Raw genomic sequence first — 18,967 nt, 5'->3', positions numbered from 1 at the left:
TAAAGCTATGATGTGTCGAGTGAAATATGACATTTATTGAGGTTATTTTTGCCATGCAAATGTTAACAAATGATTGACATTCCACTTCTAAAAAAAATACTTTATATCACTTTGGCTCCCTCTTGCGGCAGATGTGTGGTATTGCAGCTCTCAAAAAAAAAAAAAAAAAAAAAAACAGAAGCCAAGTCATTTCAAAAATTTATTTACGAACATAATCTCTGAGGAACAACAGCAGTTCTCGCGCTCTCTGTACATGCAAGTGTAGAAAATAACAATTTAGAATTTTTCCTCTCCGTTAATTTTTTTTTATTATTTTATTTTTTAGTTTCTCGCTTTTTGAATCGCAGGATATCAACACAGCTAAAGAGGTGAAAGTACTGGATCTCTGACAGCACTGAAATAGCATCAACAAACCCCCTTCCCCTCCCCCATAGCTGCTCCAACAATATGTACACAATTCAACTACATTGTACAAATAAAAAAAGATACATTGTTACATCACCGGCAGCGAGTGCGACACGTCTCGTTGCTGTTAGAATCTCACATTCTACGCAAGTTTTGGACTAGTACAAAGAGGAGGGTGCAAAACGTCCTGGAATATTATTTACAGCTATGTACAACGTCTCGCTCACGCATTACAAGAGGAAAATTTACACAGCGGAGACCTTCAACTCAAACATACCACAGGTGTCAGAAAGATAATAAATAGGTTATTTCTCACTATTTATATATAGAGTTCAACATGTGTTAGAGGAGATGTGTTGTGAAAACATGTTTTAAAACCAGGCTTGAAATTGTGGCTCCACACCTAATCTATCGTATCTACATATGGAATTAATCAGTAATCCGTGTAATTATTAGAGGTAATGTGTTGCAGACAGAGGTCAGGCCAAGCATGTGTACGATAGAAGCGAGTCTCAGATGAAACTCGTGGCTGAATTAGTGGAAATCAGGTGGTATTTTTGTATCGCATCACAATTCCAAGCCTTTTAAAACTGAATCAGTTGTGGGAACCCAAAGGTCAGAGGACACATATCTTGTAAACAGGGGCTTAGTGATGATACAGAAACCATTGGATTAACAAGTCATTTCATTTGTGGGGCGAAAAAAATGCACCGAATAACATCAAAAGCACTTGATCTGAAATCAATGGCGTTTCATTGCAACACAAAAAGAAAGCACTGAAATCTGAATGAGAAGCTGTTGAGTTTGTAGAGATTCTGTTGTGCAATGCACACACAAAACTGCGGAAACAGTGACACCTGTTGCACCCAGACTCAATGCACACAATACACAACTGCGTCATGTGGGATCTTCACAGACTCACAACCACACATGAAAACAAAAGAGAGAAAGAAAGAAAGAAAGATCGAAAGAAAAAGAAATTAAAACACTATAGCCTGGATGGTTAAGCAAACGTCACACAACCTCACACTGAAGTACAGGCAGGTAATGAGAAAGGGTAAGATATCAAAACACATTTCAAGCCCCCTCCCCCTCCCTCCCCCCAAAAAAAAAAAAATCTAATAATTAAAACTTTTTTATTTATAAAAAAAAAAAAAAAAAAAAAACTCTTGCACTATTCCCCTCTAGGTTGATTGATGATTTCTAACATGTACTGTAAAGATGGTAACGGACAAAATAAAATCAGAGAATAATTGACATTGGTGCATTAAAAAAAATTGTTTAAATAAATAAAATACCGTGATTAACAAGGATGTTAAATATATATTTTTTTAAAACAGTCAGCGAGCCCATGTATACAAACAGTGAGTCCAAGAACGGAAGTGTGTGTGTGTGTGTGTCTCATAATGACCTGTAAAAGTCCACATCACGGTCAGGCAATAAAAGTGACCTTTAAAGAGTCACGAGTTAAAAACTCAATCGCTTCGGGAGAAAAGAACTGCGGAGTTGATTCAGCATCTAAACAGAATATTTAAAGCAGTGAAGGAGAGAAAAGCTGGAATGCTGGAAACTAAGGAGAGGTGATGTCTGAGCGATTCCCCGAACGCTTTAAGAACGGGGGTGTAATAGTGCAGCGGGAGAGAGATCAGGAACCGGAGTCGTACGGATAACGTGAGCAGAGGCATGACACGAAAACTCCCATGATTACAATGTGGAATAATAAATTCAAATACGTACTATACAGTTCATGGGGTGGTTTGTGTATTCATCTCCAAATCACTATCCTAGCTATGACTTGTGCAGCTTTAGATAAAAAAAAATAAAAAAAAGAAAAAAAAAAGACGTTAAACTGTATAAAGGCATTTTCTTGGTTTATACTTTTTTTTTATTTTTTTTTATTAAGATATATACTTGTGTAATAAAACGATGAATAATATACCTCTACTATTCTTTAAATAAATCCATAATCACTCTGCTACATCTGAAAACTATGATCGTGGCCCTGACAGAGCAATCAGGAGAGAAGTGGAGATGAAGATGAAGATGATGATGATGATCTAGATTTACTTTGGACAGAAACCTTGAGGACTATTGCATGAAAATACTGACGATGTGTTCAACTTTTGGCCCATGGGATTATGGGAAGGGAGGTGATGTGTGGGGGAGGGGAGTGCTGCCTGAAAGTGAACTGTACATACAATGATAACTTTTATTCATTTATTTTTTTTTTACACTTAACTGAGTGATGTTACAGTACATAAGTTATTTACAACTGTGCAGTAATGTGTGGCAAAATAAATTATCTAGAAGGCAGCGAGAATACATCGGTTAATGATTATAAAAAACTGTACATCATTTACGGAATACCTTTTTTTTTTTTTTTTTTTTTTTTACACGTTTTTTGCTATTTTTTGCCATTTTCAATTTTTTTTTCCATTAAACTAATGTTGGCTCTGTAGTGTTTTTCAAGTCACTTCCTCAGAAAGGGAACAATGAAATGCCCGAGTAAAAGAAAGACATAAACCAAAAAAAAAAAAAAAAAACCTTGTAAGTCCTCGTCTCTCGTGATTTGTGACAGCAACATTTGCTCTTACATTATTAGTCTTTTTTTTTTTCCTTATGCACTCGTTTAGAAACCAGGCGTGGCTTCGGGACCATCAGCCCATGCGTTTAATCCAGCATTTGGGACGAAATGCACTGTCGTCTCCACAAACCGAACGCAGTTTCTCCTCATTGCTCGGCGCCGAGCTGTCCTGAACATGGGCCTGAACCGCAGGAAAGTCGTTCTTTCCACCACTTTAGCATTATAGACTCGGGTCCAAACAAGGAGAAGCTATGCTAGCACTCCCGTCGCACTCTTTATGTGTCTTTTGTGTGTGCCTGCACATCTGTCCCGGTGTCCACCAGTGCCGTCTGTCCTCTTGCACAATAGTGGATGAACCCGTCTCAAGCTCTTTTGTTTGTTTGTTGTAACTCAGTATGGGCTGGGACAGATAAAAAAAAACCTGTCCCTTATGTTCGCCCAGATAACCCACGACGGGAGGTTTCAAAGCAGTTTTGCTTTTTCAAATCCCAAACAAAAGCATAAAAAACTTGAGGACAAAAGTGCAAGTTGTGTGTTTTCCCTCTCCCCGTTGTAAAAGACGAACGGTTCCTCCTCGGGCAGGAAAAAGGATGAGTTTTACCTTTTTTTTCTCTATATAATATATATTTCTCTCTTCCTCAAAGAATCTCCTCAAACCGGCTAGCCCTTACCGAACTTTTGTTTGATGTCTCTTTGATAAGATGGTTAATGTTAGACCGAACTCTCAGAGTCTGAGTGTGTGTCGTTGTCACGCAGGCAACAGTACGAAGTCGTCGTTGACGTCGACCATCGGCACGTAGAAGGAGGGAACCTCGTTCACGCACAGAGACTTGTGTCCCGCGGGGTCCAGCTCCTGTACCTTGAGTTGCCACTCCATCCTTTGCACTGCGTTCAGAGCCGCGGCCTCGTGTTGCTGACGCATTAGCAAACACGTCTGTCGGGAGAAGATGCTCACGGTTAGACTTTGGGATAAATATACACATATGCTTGCACATTTAAGGGTTAAAATGACTTGAAGAGGTAAAAATGTTCCACTGAACATTCATACATTGATTTTTTGGTAACACTTTACAATTAGGCTCATTGGTTAACATGCACTAAGTAAGGGTTAATGCCCGACGAGGTGTCCATTGTCAGGTATTAATGGACGACGGCGAGGCGTGAACGGTTGCCTCCTCGAAGGGCATTAACCCGCTTATACCATGGTCACTTGCCAAATAACAAATTTTTAAAACATTAGTTTATATTTTAATTAGTCGATTTTTACAATCTACAATCGAAATTTACAAACAATAACTTGGTTTCAAAATATATGATGCTGAAAATTCAGCTTTGCATCACAGAAATAAATTATAATTTAAAGTATAATAAATTGAAAACCAATTATTTTAAATTGTAATAATATATCACAATATAAAATAAAATAAAAATCTGTATTTTTGATCAAATAAATGCAGGCTTGATGAGCAGAAGAAACTTCTTTCAAAAACATTAAAAATAGTAATGTTTCCAAACTTTTGACCTGTACTGTATATATAAAAAACTCCTCCTCACCTTCATGCGGTCGTACTTATCATCCACATCTTGAATCCAGGAGATAAACTGCCGAGCATTGAAGCGATCTCTCACAGACTTGTTTTCGTCCCCCTGGAGATCAACATTAGTTAGAAACGTAATATAATGTACATTTTCGTAGGCATTGTAACATCGTTAACGTGTTAATAATAGCTCAAATGAGGACTCACCTGGCTTTCTGATGGCATGTTGTAGACTTCTGAATCCAGCAGCATTGTGCACGCACTAAAAGGAACGGCCTGATTTGCGATTGTTCTCGCTGCTCTGCAATGAACACGCAGCACCTCCTGCTCACAAGATACAATAAGCTTCTCCTGTAAGGGGAGCATAAAATCAGAGTAAGACTAGAGATCCAACTGATCCATTGATACCCTTTGGGCATTCATCTAGTAATCAAGGGACAAAGCTAGTAAACAGTCTTTTGAAATGATCACGGTAAGAACATCAGAAGAAAATGAGATGAAATGCTTGCTTAGTTGACATGTATATTGCAGATAACTTGCTGTTCTATTACACAAAGCCTTTGATGAATCAAAGGATTTGTGCCGTGTGATCATTACATGCTAACCGGGTGGACTTTTGAAGTGAGCTCAGTGATGCATTGAGGAGAGAAGCCAAGAAGAGAAAATAAAGAAAGACTAAAGGCAAAGAGTAAGAGTTTACCCTCTCGATGCTGTGCTGCAGTCTTAGTTTTCCCCGAACCGCCTCTTGCTGTCTGAATAACTCCTTCAGGGGCTCCGACAAAGATGGAGGTGGAGCAATCTAGGATAGTAGGGAAAAGAGTTTAGAAAGTACATCTCTATATCTCAACAATGGGAATGCATTAATGGAGATATACTGTGTTTTAACCAATGCATGATGTCCAAAATCTTGCTCCATATAATATATTAAATAGTGGTGCAACCGATCACAAAAATCACAGTTCGGATCATTTACGTTTTTTGAGCCACGGATCGAAAAAAAAATTCGGATCAGCAAAAAAATTTATAAAATAAACTGTGGTGTGACTTTGCTTTTCATTTATTACTTAAAGCTCAGCTGAAGTTCTTTGATACTACATCAAAAACTACTAGGCTAACTGATAAAGGTCAAACATTATTAAAAAACAAGTGAACAGTCAGTAATAAAATAAGAACAAATTATAAGCAGAGATGAATACTAAAAGTTACAAAGTCTAACAGTAGTGTTCAGGTACAGAAATTGATAATTAAGCCTAAAATAAAACAACACTATTTGTTCACTGTAGAAATTAAATATAGTTTTATCTTTGTTAAAGCTGTATTTTTTTTTTTTTTTTACATTAATGACAACGACAACAGCAGGAATATTAGGCTCCCGTCACTTTAAGACCGAATGCACGGACCGGATATACTGACAAACATCTGGTTTCTTTCTCAACTCATGACATAACCGAGAGGATACTTGCCTTATTTAGATGGGTATTTTGACATAATTTTGTGTGTGTGTGTCCATTGGAAACAAATATAGCACACAAGTATCAGATGCACATTTCAGAGAGCATTTGAACACCTCATTTATTTGTTTCCTTGCACACATTGTGTGTGTGTGTGTCCATTTAAGTGCAAGGAAACAAATAAATGAGGTGTTCAAATGCTCTCTGAAATGTGCATCTCTCTCTCTCTCTCTCTGCGTGTGCACAGAATGCGTGAGTCCCGATTGTCACCTCTTCTGCACTTAAATTTGTTTGAATGTGTAAATTGGCAAGAGAAAACCCATCCAAATTATAAACTTTCACTCTATGATGGTTAAATTTAGCAGTTAATCCGCGAATCACATGCATGCCGAACCGTGGAGCCTGATCCTTTGCACCCCTAATATTATATATAATAATAATAATACCACCATATCAACATCATCAACGTCTTGTCTCTTGTCAGTATAATTATGCTGCTTATGGTTAGGTGTTAAGAGTATTTATGCATAGAACACAAAAACAAAATTCTTACCACTGGAATATGAAGCTTGCTCAGAGGCTTGCCATCGAGTAGATAAGAGCCTGTGTACGTCACATACTCTGCGTAACACTGGGGAGCTTGAGGAGTTATGTAACACAAAATCTTCCTCTTTTCCTCGATTTTCTTGCGGATCTGAAGGTACTCGAAATAGGGGTTGGAACGGTCACTGTGGTATGGCTCTATCTCATCCAACTTGATGGCATTCACAATGACTGCCAGAGTCTGTTGGATCATCTCCCGAGTCTGCTTCATTGCGGTGTTCACAAGCTGAACCTGCACCTGTTGCTGGCCAGATTTAGGAAACTTTCTCTTGCGTGGATGTTGGGACTGGTTGTCATCGTCCTCGACAGGCCTGCCTTTTGATTTGGTGATTAGTGGAGGTACAGAAGGAGTGGATGTCTGAGCTGTGGTTGAGGTGATGGGCTCTTTCTCCTTTTCTACTGTGACACAAGAAGTGGTCACACTTGTTGTGATTGGTAAGGAGGATACTGAAGAGGTGATGCTTGATGAGCTCTGCTTGTTCTGATTGGCCAGCATCTGAGCCTTTTTCCGGGTCATCCTCTGAGGTATTTCCTCAATTTTCTTGGGTGCCTCAGACACTGGTATAGTCACAGACAACTTGGCGGTTGTCTCAAGGGCCTCTGATACTTGTGTGCTACTAGGCATCGAGACAGATTGAACCTGAACAGGATGAGGGCTACATGAGGGACCCAAAACGACCACAGGATTTTGTCCTAATATATGTGATTTTGTGGTGGCTGGTAGCTCCAAATATTGTACCATAACAGATGGCATCATTGTATCCGGGATTGTTTCTTTTTGCCTGTATTCATTGTCCTTTTCACTGTCAGTAGAAAACAAATTTAGCTTTTCATCCACTTCTTCAAATGCTTCCCTCTCCTCTGGGATTGTTTCTTTCATGGGAGGAACATCTGGGATGTTCTGAGGTTCTGGCTCCAACTCACACAGCGGTCTATATCCATCCTCACTGACTGGAGGAACCAAATCCTGACCAGATTCGGTAGGAGGCACAATTGCAGGAGAACAAGATGCTTTGGACAGACTCGTCAAGTCAACATCCATTATATCAACATCTTCGCTTGTCTCAATAACTGGAGGTCTTGTCTGAGAAGGTGGAAGCTTACTCTCTGCAATCTCTGGGGTTGTTATATCAGGCTCCTGCATCTCCTTCTCCTGGAAAGGAAGCTCTGGTATAGAGAAAGGACCCATGTCATCCATTTCATCAGCTGCACTAGGGAATGGATCTACCCATGAAACAACAGGTTCTTGGTTGACTGGTGGGGCTACAGAGATGCAGTTCTCCGCAACATAGGTGGGAGACTCTTGGATATTGTCTTTCATCATACATGGGGGCTCTAGGTCCATCTGCACTTCCTCGGGATCTGGTTTGCAATCTGTGAAGAAAGTTTCTAGTCGAGGTGATTCTGACTCCAGTGCCTCTGTTTCAGGTCTTTCCGGTGATGTAATGTCTTCCACTGTGTCTTTGTGGACCTCGTAATGAGAGTCAGATATTTGTGATGGACAGTATACTCTGGAATAAGTAGAGTGAGGTGGTGTCACAGGCATAACACTCGGGATATGCTGCAAATCACAATCGGAGTGTGAATATGGACTGCTTATCTTTGACACGGCAGCCTCGACCTCTCGGTAACTCTCATTAGGTGATTTCATGAGTACTTCTGAATTCCAGGCTAAGGGCTGATCACATGAGTTTTCCATGTAGTTGTCTTGTGGATGGGTTGGTGTTATAGGAATTTCATCAGGATCTCTTCTATCTGGACATTCAAGCCAAGCCTTTTTGTCAGATTCCTCAATCCCGAGTGAGTATGTGGGATCGTTTCTGGACTCGTCTTCAGCGTGGTGAACTTCTGTGTCATCCTCAACAAAATCATCATCTTCCTCCTCCTCCTCTTCTTGCTCTTCAACAACAGGAGGCAAGTAGTCACTCACACTGACAGGGTGAGCTGGCATTAAAACCGGTCCACTTTGTTGTGGCTCTGAGAGATCATCAATATCCATGGGAGGAAGGGCAGCAGGAGCCGGAGTTGGGGGAGCCGCTATATCCAAACAAGGCTCCTGGGGTTCAGGTCTATGGACTGGAGTTGAGGGCTTCATGAGATAGTTGTTATAAACACTCCCCGAGTGTTCAATGCCATCGTTGAGGGAATTTACAGAAGGTGCTTCATCAGGAACTCTATCATGTTGTGATAGGTCAGGCCTGGGAGACATCATCTCAATAGGGGGTGAAAAGTATGTTGGGGAAAGGCAATTAAGTCTGTCAGCTGCCATCTTGTCCTCTGTAATATGCGAGGCTGAAGACTCGAATGCTGTGCCTTCTGGTATATGTTGCTGTTGCAAAAACTTTTCTGCCTCTACTTTGAACTCACTCTCGAGTGGTCTTCTGACATCAGAGGTGACAGAACGACTCACAAGGGGTAATTGCAAGTTCTTTGCTGGTGTTATGCATGTTCCCTCCTGGAAGGTATTCGATGAGTTGGAATATCTATCGAAGAAGGAAGGGGAGCAGGCGTTCATGGACATAGTGGTGGCCGAGGAATTCTGACAGTCAAGACCATCAAATATGATATCAGGATAGTCCTCTGCACTGCAGGACGGAGTGCGTGGAGTTTGCATGACTTCCTCATAGCTTGGACATGAGATCACAGATGTTGGGGTGGGGACGCCTGTTGGTCTGTTCTGGTCAGGTCTAGGAGATGCAGGAAGATTTTCCTTTATTTGATGGCCAGCAAGCCAGTCTTTTGAGTTCTGACTGTCCATAGGCATCGGCTTTCTATCAGGTGACATCATTTGGGTTGGAAGGCCAATATCTTTGAACTTTTTTTCTTTCAAAGAACTTTCCACTGAACCAGATTTCTTGGAAAGTTCACTGCGGTTCTTCTTAAGTTCTTCATTCGATTTAGTTTTATCTTTAAGTTTTGGATCACCTGACCGATGCCTCAGTTTTTCCATCTGTTTCATTCTTTCTTTGTGTTTCTTATGGCGCTCCTCAATCTCTTGATCTTTTAAACTAAGCATTTTGCCAAAACTTGTTAGTCTGAGATCACCATCAACCAAAAGCTTTTCACGAGGGCGGTTGTCCTTTCGAGTTGTCTCTTTTGCCTGGCTGAATTTGTCATTCTCATCTTTGACCTTGGCTTTGAGATCTGTTCGGTCTTTGTCCATGATATCTTTATTCCTCTCCTTATTTTTCCCATCAAATTTAGAACAGTCTTCTTTAGATTTCTCTTTAAGACTCGTGACTTGAGCGTTTTCCTTCATTCCAGATTTTTGTTCTTCTTTTGAGTGTCTGAAGGACCCAAATCCATCTGAGTATTTATGCTTTTCCTCTTTCACTTTTTCCTTGTGCTTCTCTTTCTTCTTTTTGTCTTTTATTTTCTCACTGTTAATTACACTATTTGTCTTGTCTTTTTTGGACATCTCCTTCTCAAACTCCAGAGTCTTTTCCAAGTCATCCTCACCATCAACTTTGGAACCATATGGAAAAGTGTAAGGGTCAGCCTCCAAAGGCATGGGTTCTTTGTCAAAGGGCAAGCTTTCTCTGCGGCCATATGATTCTCTGATCTCCTCCGACTTGTCTTTTTTATCCCCCTTTTCTTTCTTGACTTTCTCCTTTTCTTTGTCATGACTCTTTTTGGATGATGAGGATGAGGAATGTCTATGCCTCTCTTTCTCTCTGAACTTATCCTGTGGATTAGAGATGGATATAGACTCTCTTCTCTCCTCGGACATGTCAGGTATACTGATGTTGGAGGAATCATAGAAGCTGCTTAGAACGGGTTCATGACCTCTGTCTGTGAAACTGTCTGATGAAATTTCACTATTTCTATCATTGGAATCATCTTTGTAATCATTCATTGCCTCTTCCTCAAGTTTCTCCAACAACGATTTCTCATTTTCGCCACTCCCCTTTGAGAGTTTTCTTTCTTTTAAGTGCTCTACCTTGTCTTTGTATTTGTTTTTGCTCTTTTCTTCACTGGCATCTTTCTTGTCAAGAAGTTTCTGCTTGCTTTTCTTGTCTTGATTTGAATCCACAGATGCTCTGTCCTTACGTTCCTTGTGTTTTGTGTCAATTGAATCTTTGTCCTTTTTATCTTTGTGTTTTTCCATGGAGGCTTTTCTCTCTTTTCCAGCATCAAATGATGCCTTCTCCTTTTTCTTATCTTTATGTTCCTTTTCCTTTTGTTTTTCTGTGGAATGTGTTTTCCCCTCAGAGTATTTCTTATGTTTATCTGTTTGGAAATTATCAATTTCATCTATGTCTGGTGTGGAATCTTTCCTGTGAGAATCTGATAGTCCGAGAGAGTCACTTAATTTTGCAACGCCCCCATTATAGTTGTCATCATCATCTTCGCTCTCATCTGTAAAAATATCTGCAATAGTGTACCATGTCTTCTCTCTCGCCTTTTCAGGTTTTCTCTCCTCTTTCTTAAACTCCAGGAAATCTTTTTCTCTGTCAGCATGTTTGTCCTGGGATGTCTTTTCTTTCTTATCTTTAATCTGTTCAGATGACATCTTCCTTTCTTTGTCCTTGACATGAGAATCTTTATGCTTTTCTTTAGCCCCATCCCGCTTGTCTTTGGGGGTCCGTTCTAGATCTTTCTCTTTCATTGATCTATCAATTGAGTTTTTCTCAGGTTTCTCCTTTTCCTGGTCCAAATTTCTGTCCTTAGGCTTGTCCTTGTGTTTTTCTCCTTTGGACTTCTCTTTCTTTTCCACACCATCCATTTTCTTCTCCCTTTCCTTTCCAGAGTGGTTCCTCTCTCTGGGGTCAGCCTTACAAGTGGTTTCATTCTCTGGTTTGTCTTTAAAGAAGGCCTCACTCCCATAGTCATCTCTCAGAGAATCTTGTTTTGTTTTGGAGTCTTTCCTTTCCTTAGTAAACTCATAGGAATCTTTTCGGTCTCTGCTGCCCTCCACAGAATCCTTCTCCTTTTTCTCTTTGACACTCTCTGCTGATTCTTTTCGTTTCTTCTCCTTTTCCAATGACTGACCCGAATTGAACTTTTGCTTATCTGTCCAGTCTTTTTTCTTTTCAGTATTCTTTTCAGAGGATTCCTTGTCTTTCTTCTTTGATGCAGTTTCCTTTTCAGGACGCTTATCTCCATGATCTGGCTTTTTATCTTTGACTTTATTTTCCTTTCTTCGGTCCCTGCTTTCCTCCTTCACTGTTTCTACAATTAACTTGACCGCATTATTTGATTTGTATTCTTTTACAGGGGCGTCCCAGCTGTCATCTCCATAAAGCGAACTGTCAGAAGACATGTCTGACTGCCACCGATCATGGGGATCATCTGATGCACTCATTTTGGTTTCCTCTAGTAAGTGATTTTTTAAGTCATAGTCTTCATAATCGGGTTCCTCCTTGATAGTTTTATCCCTCTTAGACTTTTCCTTCTCTTCTTTTATGCTTTTCTCAGATTTAAAATGTTTTTCTTCTTTTTGTTCATTCTTTTTGTCAATTTTAAGAGATTTATCCTTAGACTTTTTCTTTTTATCATCTTTATGGGCTTTCTGCTTCTCCTCCTTTGCTTTGTCTTTTATAATTCTCTCCTTCTCAGTCTTTAAAGGTTTGTCCCTCTCCTCTTTGTTCACCTTTTCCTTGTTTGACTCCTTTGTCTTCTTTGACCTCTCTTCTTTGACCACCCTTTGAGTTTCTTTACCTGGCCAGTCCTTGTCTTCAGATTTACCTTTAGACAATCGGTCCTCCTTCTTAAAATGATCTTTCTCATGTTTTGAAAGTTTGACCCTATTTTCAGAAGGCGACTCCGTGTCAACAATTAGCGATTTCTGCCGTGTATCATCAAAGTCAAAAGAAAAGCTCTTGACAAACTTTTCATTCATGTCTTGACTCAACACAACACTTGGAGCCTTATCCTTTTCCTTACTTTTGTGTTTGTGTTTCACTTTGTGTTTCTTCAACACCTTTCCATCTTTGTCTGTTTTAGAAATGGCTCCATCTGTGTTTGAGTTCTTGTAAAACTCAGAGTTCTTTTTGTCTACCGCACTGGCATGCGTGTTGTTTTTCTTTCTGTTATCTTGCACTTTCTTTTTCACCTGTTTCACAGACTCAACGCTGGAGTCGGCAGACAAGTAGTCCGATTCGCTAGAGAGCCTTGTTCTGACCGAGTCCGAGAGGGAGCTGACATCTGACCATGGTGGAGAGGACACAGTCTTCCAGCCATCTGTCCTCCACTGCTTTGGGTGCTGCTCTGCCAGAGACTGCGTGTGTTTCTGTGAGCTCAGACTCCCATGCGATGAGGATGAAGAAGAAACTGACAGAGAGCTAAAGACAGAAGGATCTTTAAGGCTCAACGTAGAAGAGTCCTTTACACAATTTGCACTCTGCATGGATCCTTTATCATCCTCGCTCTCCAAGTCCCCAATCTCAGAGTCTGAGGTGCAGAACTTGTCGTTCACTTTACCAAAGCGCACCTCCTTACTAACATTATTTTTTGTCTCCTTCTTCCTCTTCTTCTTGACTTTACTTTTCTCTTTTTGCTGCTTGGAGCTCAGTGACGTCGATTCCCGGCTCTTTGCGTTGGTCTGAGGTGCAGGTTGCCTTGGTGTGGTCGTGGGTGTAAAACACAAAGTCCTGTCGTCTTCATCCGAGCTGTTGCTGTCCGACAGGATCCTGCGCACAGCCTTCTTTGGTGTTAGCGTGTTGCTTTTGGAATAGGTTTTAACCTCCATCTTGGGTATGGAGATAAAGTTGTTTGTCTTGATGACGGGATCCTTGCGAAACTCTTTCTTGAGCAGATGCTTGTCGTCCACAGGTGGGACACGCTCCTCCTCATCATCCTCGTCAAACTCGTACTCATCCTTGACCGGAGTGGAGATAGATTTGGGTGGGTCCATGCCCTTCCCTTTTAATTTTAAGCCCTTCTCAAACTCCGAGTCTGTATTATTGCCATCAACAGAGCTGGATGGGGCAAATGATGGGGCATCTTCCTCTTCAGAAGAATCTGCTGAGATGCACAAAAAAATCGTAATATTAGCATATGGTACACATTTCCTGCACTTTCTGGAATATATTCGCACAAGAACTGCATGGTACACACCTGAGGAACTCTCCTCACTGGATGTGTAAGTGCCTTTTCCCAGCAACAGATTAAGCATTGTTTGCGAATTTGCCACTTTTAATGGAGTCTCTCCTCTTCTGTTGCTTTGACAAGGATCCCCTCCATACCGTAACAGCAGCTTCACAACCTACAAAACCAGAATAGGGGGTTTGTTACAAAGTATATCAAGATACCAAACTTTTTGTGTACAATGTTTCCAGCTTAAGAAAACACGCAGCGCTGTATACTGGATTAGCTAATCATCACGTCTCGAGCGTGAATTCTCGATGAATTTTTGAAATTAGAATTTTAATTTGACAGACCTAACACACACACACATATTTGTGGAACGTCTGTTCGGAGGTACTTACTTTAAGATGGCCATTGTTGGATGCATCATGTAGAGGCGTGTCGTCATCCAGGCCCTTGGTGTTAACCTCGGCCCCGGCTGCCAGCAGCTGCTTGGCCACATCATAATACCCTCTATTACACGCCTCATGCAGTGCGGTCCAGCCTAAAACAAAAAGCATTCCATTATTAATAAAAAAGCATTTCATTATTAATAAAAAAGCATTTCATTATTAAGTGCCTGCTCATATACATCATGAAAAGAATTGCATGAGCATTTCAACGGGATCAAAACAGTGATCACCTAATATTCTATGCAATTTCAACAGCATGTTAAAGGACTAAAGTGGAAGTCAGGTGATATCTAATGTCTTCAACTTTTATTTATTTATATAGCACATTTAATAGTAACGTTGTTGCCCAAGTGCGTCACAGTTATAATTAAAACAAACATATATAAAAACATATACCAAGCCTAGCAAATGAAGGCATGACTACACACTATTAGACATAAACCCTCACACAAGTGTATAATGAGATCAGTATAGAGAGAAGAAAACTACAAAAATAAGGTATATCTTAACTAAAAGCTAGGTTAAAAAGATATGTTTTCAACTGAGACTTAAAAACCTCTATTGTTGAAGCTTGCCGGACACGAAGGGGATATGTCTGCTCGTACCTGCAAAGTCTTTTACATTCACGTCGGCCCCCTCGTTGATGAGCTCCTTTACACGGCGTGCTTCCCCGCGTATGGCAGCCCGGTGCAACCGCGTCTCGCCCCTCTCGTTTCGCTTGTTAACTTTGTCTTTGGTTTTTGAGGCCGAGTTTGGTGTTCCCTTCTGACCCAGACTTGACTGTGACTGATGCTTTGGTGTTGTGTCTGGATGAAAACATAGGTATCAACAGCAAAATTACTTACAGAAGTGGTTTTTAAAGGGGGCCAACAAGATGATTAAAAATCATTTTAAATAAGAAAAAACTAGTTTAAAACATTGGATAGGACAGGAAAAGAGGAGGGAGGAGAGGAAAATGGGAACAGAATCGGCAAAGGACCTCAAGTTAGGACTCAAGCACCGTATTTCTCAGAGCTGTCCACAAGGCTGTCTCCAACATCATTCTCTTTTTAATTTGTCCCCCACAACAACTGTAATTTTTTTATTAAAAACATTGCTTTTTAAAGTCAGGGAAAAAACAGTTTTTTAGAACTAAAATAACACATACCAAAATAAATAAAATAAAACAGTCACATAATCTATAATAAATATAATTGTGTTCATTGCAAACAAAAAGTATTTTAATCATTATTCGGTAATCATGAACAACTTGTCAATTCGGTGGTCAAAAACAGTGTGGATCCTGAAAAAATTTCAGTTCTTGAAACTTCAGGAATCACTAAATTAATCTTGTTTGATTTTAATCTACTCATAGTCAGTTTCTGTAGATAAAAAAGTAGCTTTGTCATCATTACAGCTGAAGTACAAGAGGAACTATATGAACTTGCCCTTCAAATATTATCTTGGACAATGGGGCGCCTTGGAGTCAAAAAGGTTGAGAACCACTGACTTACAATTAAACACTGAGCAAGAGCAACTTGTGTATTATTGTAGTAATGAGTACTATTTGCTCTGACCTCTAGGTGGCAGTCTTATACAACAAACATGGAGACAACTTCTGCCTGTGCCAATTTGCGCCTTCTAGCTGTCAGATCTTTCACTAAATTACACAATTTTAACTGAATTTCACCCCTTGGATTTGGACGACATTGTCAGCAACACAATTAAAGCACATTGAATCAACAAACTACCACGTAAACAAGGAAATGTATTAGCAATCACAAGACAGACATGCCAAATCAGCTGCACTAAATTACTATTTTCAGACATATTCAGAACAAACTAACACAATAGCTGGCATGAAAAAGTGCTCTGTATGGGTGGGGTTAGGAATTTCCTGTAGTCTTTTGTTTTGGAAAAATAAATCTGGTGAGCAACTTCAGTAAAACTAATAGAGACATGGTTACAATAAGGTTCATTAGTTAATATTAGTTAATGTACTAACTAACAATGAGCAATACATTTGTTATAGTATTTATTAATCTTTGTTAATGTTAGTTAATAAAAATCCAGCTGTTCATTGTTCGTTCATGTTAGTTCACAGTGCATTAACTAATGTTAACAAATACAACATTTGATTGTAATAACGTATTAATAAACGTTGAAATTAATATTAACTAAGATGAATAAATGCTGTAGAAGTATTGTTCATTCTTAGTTAATGTTAACTAATAAAACTTATTGTAAATTGCTACTGAGACATGCATACCAGAGATAAGAATTAACCTTTAAGCATGCAATATCATTGGTCAAGCTTAGAAAACAAACAGAAATAAACCTTTGAAGTAAACGCAACACAAATCCAATGCGTTTCACTTATCTCAAGCTGCAAAACCACATGAGCCAATCAAATCTGGAAACCTGAACAGTTCATATCGGAACAGCACAACCAAGTCCCTTGATGCTCTATCAACAGTCCTGAAGGGCTGATGAACAACAGTGGATTAAGATTGCAGAGGTTCATTTCGCCGAAGTAATGGGAATTGATGAGGGTTATCTTGTTTAATTGAATTCTAATTAAGTGCTTTGGTGTGTGTGTGTGTGTAAATGAAGCATAGCATGAGAGTGCAGCAGGGACAGTGGAAGCTACTGAAGACGTGGCGCTCATGATAAACGCGCACCTGGACTGTTGACGGACTCCTCGGCCGTCATCTGCATGAGGAGAGCCACCTGCTGCCGCTCGGACAGGGGGTACCCGGCCCGGATCCCCGGCATGCCCACCCCGAACGCCAGGCCCGACTTCCTGGTGTTAGTGGGCTCTTTTTTAATGCGCTTCCGCTCTGGACCTTGCTTTTCTGTTGAGGAGAAAACAGGGGGCATGTTAAGTCTCAAAACCAGCCTTGTACATTTGGTTTTTGTAACCGGTTCGTACAGATCCTGTAAAATGAAATTCCAGGACTTTTCAAGCACTACTTTTTTTGGTTTTCAAGGACTACAATCAGAGATCTCACTTATCAAAACAATATCTTTATTATGGTTTCAAATTCTAGAAAAGGTAAACCGATAAATAAAAATATAGTAATAAAGCAAAATGGTATGAATAAAGTGCAGTACATGCAATGACTGCGGCAACATTAACCAGTGAAAGGAAACTATGACAAAGATATCGCTTATTCCTTATTCAAACTGATTTCTTTCTCCCAGGAATATATGATGGACCTGATGAATGAAAGATGCATCATATACTTGGATATTTATTTATATGAGCAATATCACATTCGTTGTCAAGCGTAGTCAACATTAATTTTAAAATGAAAATATTGTTTCATAGAAAAAATTAAACACTAATTTCAAAAAGTCAAATTCAAGCACTTTAAAGGAGTAGTTCACTTTAAAATAAAAATTATTAGCCCATGATTTACTCACCCTCAAGCCATCCTAGGTGTATATGACTTTCTTCTTTCAGACGAATACAATCGGAGTTACATTATAAAAGTGCTCCACAGCCTCCAGGGCGTTAATAAAGGCCTTCTGAAGCCAAGAAAATATTAATGTTTAACATGTTACAGAGTAAAATTCTAGCTTCCAGTACACAGTCTACTTACGCATAAAGCGCAACTTACGTAACTTGTGACGTCAGAAGTAGTGTAAATATCAGCAATAATGCGTAGCATTACTCGCAGAAGTTGTGCTTTACACTTAAAGGTGCAATGTGTGATATTTCTGAGGATCTATTGACAGAAATGCAATATAAGATCCATAACTATGTTTTCAGTGGTGTATAAAGACCTCACTTAATGAACCGTTATGTTTTTATTACCTTAGAATGAGTCATTTATATCTACATAACCGCGGCCACCCCCTTCTATGAAGGTCGACATACTGTGACGTCATGTTTCTACCGTAGCCGACAGCGAACAGACAGCGCTACAGAGCGCGTTTCGTCACTAACTTGAATGAGAAGCAGCAGAAAAAGACGCAGCAGAATACTCAGGTTGTCCCTGATGCAGCAAACGTGGAGAAAAACATGCTGTCTGAACGACGCCTCGGACATCGTAACGTTAGCTATTTCCCCTTACCTAAGTTAGCTGCTTTGATGCTCTTATCTTATACTAACTAGCATGGAAACAAGCTATGGTAAAGTCAGTGAATAAAAGACTAACACAATGATAAACAAGTAAAAATAACAATTGCAATAACATGTGGTTTTACTGAATAATTAAGTAAATATAATTTAATATAAAATATAATATAGAGAAACCTCATTGCTTGACTTGCTACTCTCTGCTGACTCAGACGACGACATCTTCCGATCCTACGTCGGCCACCGTAGCTTCTCATTCGAGTTTGCAATTTGAAGGAAAGGCCGCGAGTTATTGACCGGTTGCAATTCGCAAATCTCACCACTAGATGGTTCAAAAATCACACACTGCACCTTTAAGTCGAATCTGTATGTTCGTTTGGCCGGAAGCTAGTTATTTTACTTTATAAAGTTTCAAATATGAATATTTTTCTTAAACTCATTGATTTGCTTCAGAAGGCCTTTATTAAACCCCCAGAGCAGTGTGGAGCACTTTTATGATGGATAGATGCACATTTATGATGGATAGATGCGCTTTTATGATGGATAGATGCACTTTTATGATGAATAGATGCACTTTTATGATGGATAGATGCACTTTTATGATGGATAGATGCACTTTTATGATGGATAGATGCACTTTTATCATGGATAGATGCACTTTTATCATGGATAGATGCACTTTTATCATGGATAGATGCACTTTTTTTGAACTTCAAACTGTTGGTTGCAATTCACTGCGATTATAAAGCTTGGAAGAGCCAGGATATTTTTTAATATAACTTCGATTGTATTCGTCTGAAAGAAGAAAGTCATATACACCTAGGATGACTTGAGGGTGAGTA

The 18,967-nt window shown here is 39.6% G+C and overlaps 1 protein-coding gene across 2 annotated transcripts in view; it reads right to left on the bottom strand.

Moving 5' to 3' along the window:
• Window positions 1-186: 186 nt before the first annotated feature.
• Window positions 187-18,967, bottom strand: part of ankrd11 (ankyrin repeat domain 11) — a 157,147-nt gene continuing 138,366 nt past the window's right edge. Inside the window, exons 5-13 of one of the 2 annotated variants that reach the window (XM_082160878.1) lie at window positions 16,723-16,896; window positions 14,668-14,868; window positions 14,012-14,154; window positions 13,641-13,788; window positions 6,532-13,547; window positions 5,228-5,326; window positions 4,735-4,878; window positions 4,544-4,636; window positions 187-3,923 (exon numbers count right to left, since the gene is read on the bottom strand). In XM_082160878.1, the coding sequence (XP_082017004.1) occupies window positions 3,738-3,923; window positions 4,544-4,636; window positions 4,735-4,878; window positions 5,228-5,326; window positions 6,532-13,547; window positions 13,641-13,788; window positions 14,012-14,154; window positions 14,668-14,868; window positions 16,723-16,896 (8,204 nt within the window). In that variant the 3' untranslated portion in view covers window positions 187-3,737. The remainder of the gene's footprint in view (window positions 3,924-4,543; window positions 4,637-4,734; window positions 4,879-5,227; window positions 5,327-6,531; window positions 13,548-13,640; window positions 13,789-14,011; window positions 14,155-14,667; window positions 14,869-16,722; window positions 16,897-18,967) is intronic. The other variant, XM_082160879.1, reaches the window with a different exon arrangement.

The sequence above is a fragment of the Leuciscus leuciscus genome, assembly GCF_965113295.1.
Source record: "Leuciscus leuciscus genome assembly, chromosome: 2".
NCBI classification, from domain to species: domain Eukaryota; kingdom Metazoa; phylum Chordata; class Actinopteri; order Cypriniformes; family Leuciscidae; genus Leuciscus; species Leuciscus leuciscus.
Note: the sequence above shows the minus strand (reverse complement) of the source record. Positions and strands in the feature narration are given on the sequence as shown.